A 10,168-nucleotide genomic window follows, 5' to 3' on the forward strand; every position below is an offset into this window, starting at 1 on the left:
TGTTTTGGGGAAGCATTGCAATGCAGAGGATGAGGCAACACTGGGGCAAGAAAGGATCTCCTGGGGTCCGTTCTTCCCATGGTTGCTTGCTGCCACCGTTGCAGGTCCTGACTCTCCCTGTGCTCCTTGTGCTTTGCAGGCTTCCTACCTCACATGGGGTGTCCTCCAGGAGCGTGTGATGACGAGAACGTACGGTGCCACCGAAACGGACCCTGGTGAGAATTTCAAGGACTCCCAGTTCCTAGTGTTCATGAACCGCATCCTGGCCTTCACAGTGGCTGGTCTGTACTGTGCCCTGACCAAGCAACCGCGCCACGGGGCTCCTATGTACAAATATTCCTTTGCCTCCCTCTCCAACATCCTCAGCAGCTGGTGCCAGTATGAGGCACTCAAATACATCAGCTTTCCCACCCAAGTGCTGGCCAAGGCCTCCAAAGTGATCCCGGTGATGATGATGGGCAAACTGGTGTCACGCAAGAGTTATGAGTACTGGGAGTACCTGACTGCTGCCCTCATCTCTGTGGGCGTCAGCATGTTCCTGCTCTCCAGTGCTCCCAACAGGCACATGTCCACCGTCACCACCTTCTCAGGCATAGTCCTCCTGGCTGGCTACATTATCTTCGACAGCTTCACCTCCAACTGGCAGGACGCCCTTTTCACCTACAAGATGTCTCCCGTGCAGATGATGTTTGGCGTCAATGTTTTCTCCTGCCTTTTTACGGTGGGCTCGCTCTTGGAGCAGGGTGCCTTGCTGGAGTCAGTACACTTCATGGCCCGCCACTCGGAATTCATGGCCCACGCCGTGCTGCTCTCGGTGTGCTCTGCCTGCGGCCAGCTCTTCATCTTCTACACCATCAACCAGTTCGGGGCAGCCGTCTTCACCATCATCATGACGCTCCGCCAGGCCTTTGCCATCCTCCTCTCTTGCCTCATCTACGGGCACACTGTCACTGTCGTGGGTGGGCTGGGTGTAGCTGTTGTCTTCATGGCCCTCTTCCTCCGTGTCTATGCCCGCAGCCGCATGAAGAAGCGCAGTAAGAAGCTCCCACCGGGCGAGACCCCTGTACAGAAGGTCTAAGGAGCTGGAGCCATGGCATTTAAGCCATGCCTGCTGTCCTGCCTCCGCTTGGAGGTATTTGCTTGATTTCTCAGAACCCACTGAGGAGCAGGGTGGGGTATGGATAGGCTGGGCCCGAGTGACTCACTTTTCCACCTGCTTTTCCTGGGGAAGGGGCTGGAACAAGCCCAGGGAATGCTCTGGGCTGTCACAGCTCCAAACTTTTCCATTTGCCTTAAAAGGTGAAAGACTTCCAGCCAAGATGCAAGCCTGAGGGCTCACATCCTGGGGGAAAACTAGTATCAGGCTGCTGATACTCTTGCCCCCACCTGTCTTGTGGCTTCTCTCCGAAGTCGCTGATGAACAAGGGAGCCCTTTTCCCTGGCTAATACTCCTCCGTTTCTGTCACTACTGTAGATCTCAGCAGGAGGAAAGGGCAGGCAAAACACTAGCTTTCTTTCTGAAATACCTCCACGTGAGGCAAGCCCCAAGCCGAGCTTAGACCCCTCCCAGGAGGTGCTCTAAGAAGGACAGGCACAGCTAAGGGAAGGACTCCCAGCCTGTCCTGCCCCAGGCCTGGTACCTGCTCTGGGAATACACTCTGCAATGAAAGCCGGTACCTCCCATTTTGGTTTTATCTATTCCTTGCCCCTGCTCTGAGACACTTTTCTTCACTCTCCTCAGTCCAGACTGTTTCTTACACAGAGAGTGAGGCTAGGTGGCACGGTTCCTAAAGCTTGCTGAGTTCTAGGTTGCTTTTTGGTTACATCCTCTGCTGTTACAGGCCAAAGGCTGCGCTGCCCAGAAGCCCCAGCATCACCTCAGGGTGTCTTAGTGCCATGGTTTCCGGGCTTCGCAGCTGCCATTCAGAGAAGCACAAACAGCCCCTCTTCCTGCCAACTGGAGGCATCATCCACAGCTCTCCTGGGGCCTGGCCAGAGCCCCCCTGTGCTTGGAGGGCTGAGAGATGGTGCAGAGCCCACTTGCAGTGCCTTGTTCCTGCTGCACCACGGGCAGCAGGGGATGGAGCACGTGGGCACCTCCTCACCAGGCAGCAGGAGATGGAGCAGTGAAAGCTGCTCATCCCCAGAAGCCTGGGTTTTACTGGTCAAATCCTTTTCTTCTGAACACAACCTGACTGACAAGCCAGCAGGTTTTGGTACTTTTGAAAGTCAACTTTTTTCTTTTTATTTTATTAAATTAAAAAGATGCTGCATATGGTGCCCTAGGGGTAAATGTTTTTTGGGTTTTTTTTCTCCCTGTGTACCTGGAAGGAGGGGAGAGATGCCCCAACCCATCCTGCGTCCCTAGTCTCTCTGGGACAGCAAAGCTGTCTTTCCAAATACAAGTGCCTCTGTCGTTGCCCAGACAAGTATCAACCAGGTTTGGACCCAAAACTGTAAGACCCAGCACAAGATCCCTGCACACACAACTGGTGATCACAGCCAGGTTTGGCCCCCTGCTTGGGCAGCTGGAGGAGCTGTTAGCCTGCTTCTGGTTTGGCTCGTGGGTTCCCTGCGTGGTACGGCTTGGGCAGCTCCAATGCATGTAGCTACAAAAGCATCACTAGAGAAATGTGGTGCGGAGGCCTGCCAGCCAGGGTCACCAGTGCTGTAAGCAAGGCCCTGGAGGAGCCCATCCTTCGTGGGGTTCATCTGTACCAAAATGAGCTCCACAGGCCCCAGACCAGAGCCAGGGGAGGCTTGGGGTGTGGATGGTACATCCTGTGGGTACATATGGGAGGCCCGATAAGAACTTCAGCTGTAGGCCTATGCAATGTAGGCAGTGTGAGGTTTGAGGGTCAGACAGGACCTTGGCTTAACAGGGCTAGAGAAAGGGGAAGCTCAGGTGATGGCTACAAGAGAAACAGGAGACTAGGAACAGGAGGTTCTTATTCTCACTGAGTTAGCTGAGGCAGCAGGGATAACAAACTGGTGCTAAGCACGTCCCAGGCTTCAGAGTACTTGGCTTTCCCCACGGTTTTACCTACCTGTACTCCTTTCCTAGCTCTGAGCTCTTCAAAGTGCCTGTACAGCTTCACAGCCCGTTGTCCTGCTCTTACAAATTTCCCCCAAACGTCTGCTCTGACCACCTGCTGACAGACTGAAAATGGATTTTTTTTTTGTTTGGTCAAAAAAAACCAACCAACAAACCGCTGTCTGCTAGGGTGGGTGCAGGGTAAGTTTTCTAATTTAAATGTAAATTTAAAAGAAAAAAGTGGAAAAAAAAAAGAAACAAACCCAAAACATTCTAATTTAAGAAGAAATGACTACTGATTCATTATTTGGCAAAATCTTCCTATTCAGAGAGAAATACTACTTTTAAAAATTTTATTTCTATCTCAAAGAAAACCACCCTGAAGGCATTTGCTAGCTCAGCTCCAGCACTGCCCTAGCAGCCTTAACCCAAATAGCTGCCAAACTAGCCGCACCGTGCCCCAAGCGCCTTGGTGAGCAGCAAAGGATTCAGGCACGCTCTGCCTCTTCCCTCCCCACTAAAGGATACAGGCTAAAGCCCACTCTTTTTTGTGCCTGTGATTGCTAGTAAGCAGCCAGCAAGAGAACTTGATGTTGGTGTCACTTTTCTCTGACAAACCCCAGGGCCATTGTAGGTGACAAACCCTGCTCACCAGGTGTGAACTCAGCGCAAGGGGTGGATGAATGAGGTGATGCCCCAGGCTGCTCCATCATCTGGGTCACAGGCAGAAAAGCCAGGGAGGGGCTAGATACTGCCAAAAACCCCAAGGCTCTAGAAGGCCAGAAAGGGCAGGACAGAGGTGTGAGGAAAGGGGAGAGACTACAGCATGGAGCCTTTTGTCCCAAGAGCTGAAGAGAGGCAGCCCAAGTAGAGTCCTGAGCTGTCACTCCACCCTCTTGTTCTGCACTGCAAGGGAACCCACGCTGCTCCTGTGGCAGGGACTTAGACCTGCAGGCTCAGGTCCTGGCCCAGCCTGCCCAGCTGACACTTGCAGGTTACAAAGGCTTCTTGTTCCCAGGCTTAGGGGCATGCAGCCTTCTAGATGAAGAACTACTCCCTGCTGGAGATGACCCCATCTGCAGAGCAGGTCATGTATTTCTCCTACCCACTTCATGGTGCCTGGACAAGGAAGGGGTAGACATCACCTAAAGCAGGACTCTGAAAACAGTCAGGGCAGGGGAGAGACCAGCGGCCTGATACTCTCAGGCACAGGCTGAGACCTGTTCCTCTGTATGGCAGGCATGAAACACAGTGGATCCCACCATGAAAATCACATTCTTCCATACTTTAATTCCAGTAGAACAAAACAACAGAGAAAAAAAAAACAAAAACCAAAACCAAGCTAAGCCGACCAAAATAAAATATCCTGCCCTGCAGGTTCAGGGAGGCCATAGCTCAGAGAAAGGGCTCTCCCATCCTGCTGGAACAAGAGGAATGTTTGATGCCAACTGGGAAAATGTGAGACCCCATGGTAAGGGACAGGGGAAGTCTGATGCCTCCACACCTCATCAGCTATTCCTACACAGGCAGAAAGACACAGAACAGGCAGGCCTCAGGCTGCCCGAATCACTCACTACTGACAAAAGAGGGAATCATGCCCATCTGCTCTCTGCCAACCTCAGCGAAACAAATCCAGAAAAAAAGACACCACCGAGGAGTAAGTTGCAGCTGGTGGAAGCAAACCCCCTTCTACGCAGATATGATACATGGCAGAGGCCTGGCGGGTGAGGGAAGCATCTTCCTCCTACTTTAGTCTACCTCTTCCATGTGGGATGCATCTTCATCTCCCTCCAGAGGGGGGGTTTCATGGGGGATTTCATCAGCAGCAGCTGCACTGGGCTCCTCTGCAGTCACCTCATCTTCATCGATGCCTAGGAGAGTGGGGAGGAAAGGAATGGATGAGGCCTCCGAGTGACATCTGATCCCAGAGGTACAGCCTGTCTCACAGCAAAGGCTGTCTCCTGCCTGCAGCCTAAGGGACGGGGGTATAAGGATCCAGTAGTTAGGCCAAGCTACAGTACCTCCTGGTTTACATTTTTAGCTAATAAACAGCCAATTTGGAGGAAAAAAAAAAAGTTGGGTGCAAGCACAAGCTGCTTCACAGGATGGGTCATATCTCCCATGACAGACTTTTGACATTCACTCTGAAGAAATAAATAGAAGCAGCTCATCATCTGAGCAGCCTGGTGGTAGCTCCTGGTCTTGTGGAAGATCAGAACACTCCACTCAGAGCCCTGAGCCTCCACAAGTACCTTGTTCCAGGTTTCCACATGCTCCTCATGTCCATAGCCAGTTCAGCCCACCACGCCCGCTTGGCTCACTTACTGGCCTCCCCCTGCTCCAAGCCAGTTACGCGCTGGCCTGACCAGCTACCCTGCTTTCAGGCCCAGGAAGCTGCATGGACACCTACCAAGCCCCAGTTTGATCATCCTGTAGATGCGGTTGGAGTGGGTTTGCGGATCTTCCAGGGAGAAACCAGAGGAGAGCAGAGCAGTCTCAAAGAGTAGCACCACCAGATCTTTGACAGCCTTGTCATTCTTGTCAGCATCAGCCTTCTGACGGAGGGTTTCCACAACTGGATGGTCAGGGTTGATCTCCAGGTGCTTCTTGGCAATCATATAGCCCATGGTAGAGTTGTCCCGCAGTGCCTGAGCCTTCATGATGCGCTCCATGTTGGCCGTCCAACCGTAGGTGCTGGTGACAATGCAGCAGGGAGATGAGACCAACCGGTTTGAGATCGTTACCTGCCAATGTAGCCAAGGGTTAGCTGAGCAAGGTGGCCACAAGCCCTGGACCAGGCCCAGCCACAGCACACATAATCCCACAAGTCTTTGCCCCAGGTTCACCTGGGAACACCCCAAAGCAAGCAGAGATCCTTGAAGCAACTCCAAGACTGCTGCGCAGACTAGTTTGGAAAGCTCGGCCAGCACCTTCAGCACACCCATGGCACATTTCCCACACTTACCCTCTCCCATCAATGCACGCATTTGGGTCAGTGCCCCTCACCCGCAGCCTGGCTGCATAGAGCAAGACGGTGCAATGCTGGGACCTCCCGTCTCCTTTAGTGGCTCCTCTGCAGGAGATGAGAGGCATGCATTGAGCTGGGGGCCTTGCCAGCACCACCGAGGGCCCAGCCCTCCTCCCTCCAGCCCAAGGTTGAGCTCCCTGCCCACATCACCTTCTCCACCTTCTTGTCCAGAATCTCCTTCATGAGCTTGCAGAGGGTCTCAAACTTGGCTTTGCTCTCCTCCATCTTCTTTTTCTCTTCCTCATCCTCAGGCAGCTCCAGCCCCTCTTTGGTGACTGATACCAGTGTCTTGCCATCAAACTCCTTGAGCTGCTGCACACAGTATTCGTCAATGGGCTCTGTCATGTACACCACCTCGAAGCCACGCTTCCGCACACGCTCCACAAAGGCTGAGTTGGCAACCTGCTCCTTACTCTCCCCTGTGTTTGGCAGGGAAGGGAGAATGAGATATCAGCAAGATGTAAGAGCTAGTTATGGCAGGACAAAGGGCATCGGTCACTCGGAAGCCCTAGCATACAGCTGGCTGCAGCTGAGGCTCTAGGCCCAGTAGTCTTTCTGCACCCCGACGGATGGGCTGTGATTCAGCTGGGAGGACCTGCTGAAGGCAGCAGGACCTACCTGGAAAAATTTGCTTCAAGCTAGGGCTGTTAGGCAAGTAACCTGCCTCCACCTCACCAGGGCACAGGGGAGCTCTGCCTCACCTGTGATGTAGTAGATACTCTTCTGGGTCTCCTTCATACGGGACACATACTCCGAAAGCGAGGTCACCTCGTCGCCGGACTGGGACGTGTGGTAATGCAGCAGCTCTGAAAGGCGCTTTCGGTTGGTTGAGTCCTCATGGATGCCCAGCTGGGGGCAGAAGAGATACATGAAGCCTCCAGGATGGGACTTGCATGCACCTGGCCACCCCTGAGGCACGGCTATCTCTGCCCACCCCTTGATCACTTGAGTGCTGGGCCTAGTACAGCCAGAGGGGCCAGTTACCCATGAAGGCTCTTTGGGGCACTCACGAGACCCTCTCAATCCTAACACCCATACAGAGAAGATGGCACAGGGACAAGATTGGTCCTCAGGCCACAGGCCCCTCCCTCCTCCAGCTGCAGGGTGCCCAGCTCACCTTCAGATTCTTAGAAAAGGCCTCGTAAAATCTCTTGTAGTTCTCTTTGTCCTCTGCCAGCTCAGAAAAGAGCTCCAAGCATTTCTTCACAATGTTTTTGCGGATCACCTTGAGGATCTTGCTCTGCTGAAGCATCTCACGAGAGATGTTCAGAGGCAGGTCCTCCGAGTCCACAACACCCCGGATGAAGTCTGAGTAGGAGAAATAAAATCAGGAGTCAGGTTAAGAGCTTTGAGCTTCATCGCAGGAGGAAAAGCACCAAGATACTGACTGTGGGGAGTCCCAGCTTTGCAATGGGGGGGCTGAGGCAGGGGGGTTCTTACTTAAGTACTCAGGGATGAGCTCGTCACAGCTGTCCATGATAAAGACACGCCTCACATACAGCTTAATGTTATTCTTCTTCTTCTTGTTCTCAAAGAGGTCAAAAGGGGCACGGCGCGGGATGAAGAGCAAGGCCCTGAACTCCAGCTGCCCTTCCACGGAAAAGTGCTGCGGAGCCAAGAAAGAAAAACAGTTGCCACAGCACCTCCCTTCCACTCCTTCCCCCAGGACCTGCTGCAGGCAGGCAGTTCCTCAGCACTGGGGCTGGCATAGGGGCACAGCAGTGTCTCCAGCATCCAAACATTTCCCCACTGCCCCCTACATGTCAGAGGTCACTGAAATCCAGCAGGTCTGGATGGAGGAGTCATTTCTGCGGCCCAACACCCTCCTGTCCTGCTTCTAGGCTGGCACTGCCAACTCCCCCACCCACATGGGAGTCACAGCACAGGCTGAGGCACCACCAAGTGGTCTGGGAGCCCTCAATCCCACTGAGGCACAACCGTGTGGTGACTCTGTGTATGGGCTGGAAAAGGGCCCTGGGTCTCTCCCTAAAAGCCAAGATGGCCCAGCACCCACCTTGACAGCCAGATGGTCCTCCCAGTCATTGGTGAGGCTTTTGTAGAACTCGCCATACTCCTCCTGCGTGATGTCGTCAGGGTTGCGGGTCCAAATAGGCTTGGTCTTGTTCAGCTCCTCCTGGTCAACATATTTCTCCTTTATTTTCTTGGTCTTTTTCTTCTTGCCTTTGTCTCCTTCCTCCTCATCATCAGAGCCCACATCCTCGATTTTGGGTTTCTCCTCATTTTTGGATGCTGACTCTTCCTCTTCCTTCTCACTTTTCTCCTCCTCCTCTGCCTCATCATCACTGATCTCTTTCTCACGCTCCTTCTCTAGCTGCAGAGAAAGGAATAAGAGTCAGGTTTAGCCCAAGGCAACTGTTACCATGAATCCTTTTGCTCCAAATAAGAGAAATGGGTGTCCTCAAAAGCCAAACATGTGCAGCATATGGAAACCAAGGCCTCTCCTGCAACCAGAACTCAGATGCATCCACAAGCTCATGCAACCAAAATCTATGTCTGAGAAGATGAGACAAAAGGCAGGAAAGCCTCCTCCCTCGATGGCTGGTGTAGGTGACCTCCAGCTGCACAAATCAAAGGCCAAAATCGTGGCTGGATACCCACCACCTGCACCTCCAATAAGCCTCCAGCCTCAAATCACCTCTGGCCACAGAAGCTGGGAGTATAACTGCTCAATACCCAGCAGCCAGGAGCTATGGAAGGGAATGAAAGAGACTATACTCCAGCCTTTTCTGGACTCCTGCTCCCACCACCACCCACCCCTGCCTCCAGTTCCCTCCACTAGGTCCCCACAATCCTTCTCTTACGTACGTAGAGTGTGATAGGGTAGCCAATGAACTGAGAGTGCTTCTTCACCACCTCTTTGACACGCCGCTCCTCCAAGTACTCTGTCTGGTCCTCCTTCAAATACAGGATCACTTTTGTGCCCCGTCCAATGGGCTCACCTAGTTAGGAGAGAAACATGAGGTGTGGATCAGTCTGTTCAACCAAATAACAAGTGACAGGACAAGAAGAAACAACCTCAAGGTGTGCGAAGGGAGGTTTAGATTCAACATTAGGAAAAATTTCTTTACTGAACAGGTTATCAAGCATTGGAACGGGTTGCCCACGGCAGTGGTGGAGTCCCCATCCCTAGAGATATTTAAGTTGTTCAAACATGGTGCTTAGGGACATGGTTTAGTCAAGGACTTGTCAGTGTTAGGTTAATGGTTGGAACTGATGTTCTTAAAGGTCTTTTCGTATCTAGGTAATTCTGCAATTTGCACAGCTTTAATAGACAGAGAACAAGTAGGACCAGCTTCTCAAGCCTAAGCATGGTTTCATACCTAATGTTAACAAGCGTGACTGACAATGCAGCACAGCTCTCAGGAGTATCAGGGAAAGAGGTGCTCATAGCAGAGAAATGCACTTGGTTTTTTTGTACAATACATACCACGGTCAGCTCGGACAGTGAAGGAACCCCCAGCTGATGACTCCCAAGCATACTGCTCATCGTCATTATGTTTGGTAATGACAACCACCTTCTCAGCCACTAGATAGGCAGAATAGAAACCCACACCAAACTGCCCGATCATGGAGATGTCTGCGCCAGCCTGTAAAAGCACAAAGACAGACCAGTGAAGAGACAGGAGATGCCTGCAGCTAATTCACAGCAGCAAAGAACTGGGTCAACATACAGAGAAAGAGGCAAGTGCCAACAGGCAGACAGCCCTACCCTCAGCTCCTCCCTGCTGCTGGAAGGGCAGGGAAGCACCTGGGTAGATAAACACAGCAAAAAAAGCAGCAGAGCTGGGGTTATACCCCAGTGAAAGCCTGTGGCCCAGGCCCTAGGGAACACACACAGCCAAAGACAACCCACCTGCAAGGCTTCCATGAACGCTTTGGTACCGGATTTAGCAATAGTGCCCAGGTTGTTGATGAGGTCCGCCTTGGTCATCCCAATGCCAGTGTCCACCAGGGTAAGCATGCGGTCCCGGGGGTTGGGAATGATATCGATCTTGAGATCCTTACCACTGTCTAGCTTCGAGGGATCAGTCAGGCTCTCGTAGCGGATCTTATCCAGCGCCTGGGGTAGAAGGGGCATGCTCACC

The 10,168-nt window shown here is 52.6% G+C and overlaps 2 protein-coding genes across 4 annotated transcripts in view; one reads left to right on the plus strand and one right to left on the minus strand.

Annotated features, from left to right (window-relative positions):
* SLC35B2 (solute carrier family 35 (adenosine 3'-phospho 5'-phosphosulfate transporter), member B2) overlaps nt 1–1,303 on the plus strand; it is a gene marked incomplete at its 5' end in the record, with an annotated part of 3,211 nt that extends 1,908 nt beyond the window's left edge. The window contains one exon of the mRNA XM_009866869.1: nt 140–1,303. Within this exon, the coding sequence (XP_009865171.1) occupies nt 140–1,078 (939 nt within the window). The remainder of the gene's footprint in view (nt 1–139) is intronic.
* Nucleotides 1,304–4,783: 3,480 nt separating this feature from the next.
* The window catches only part of HSP90AB1 (heat shock protein 90kDa alpha (cytosolic), class B member 1), a 5,645-nt gene continuing 260 nt past the window's right edge, over nt 4,784–10,168 (minus strand). The window contains exons 2-11 of one of the 3 annotated variants that reach the window (XM_009866868.1): nt 10,069–10,143; nt 9,511–9,658; nt 8,889–9,022; nt 8,077–8,394; nt 7,503–7,668; nt 7,180–7,370; nt 6,764–6,911; nt 6,213–6,481; nt 5,445–5,778; nt 4,784–4,905 (exon numbers count right to left, since the gene is read on the minus strand). In XM_009866868.1, the coding sequence (XP_009865170.1) occupies nt 4,784–4,905; nt 5,445–5,778; nt 6,213–6,481; nt 6,764–6,911; nt 7,180–7,370; nt 7,503–7,668; nt 8,077–8,394; nt 8,889–9,022; nt 9,511–9,658; nt 10,069–10,143 (1,905 nt within the window). Of the gene's footprint in view, nt 4,906–5,444; nt 5,779–6,212; nt 6,482–6,763; nt 6,912–7,179; nt 7,371–7,502; nt 7,669–8,076; nt 8,395–8,888; nt 9,023–9,510; nt 9,671–9,936; nt 10,144–10,168 lie in introns of all 3 variants that reach the window. The other 2 variants (XM_009866867.1, XM_009866866.1) reach the window with 2 other exon arrangements.

This window comes from Apaloderma vittatum, unplaced genomic scaffold (assembly GCF_000703405.1).
Source record: "Apaloderma vittatum isolate BGI_N311 unplaced genomic scaffold, ASM70340v1 scaffold35653, whole genome shotgun sequence".
Lineage (NCBI taxonomy): Eukaryota > Metazoa > Chordata > Aves > Trogoniformes > Trogonidae > Apaloderma > Apaloderma vittatum.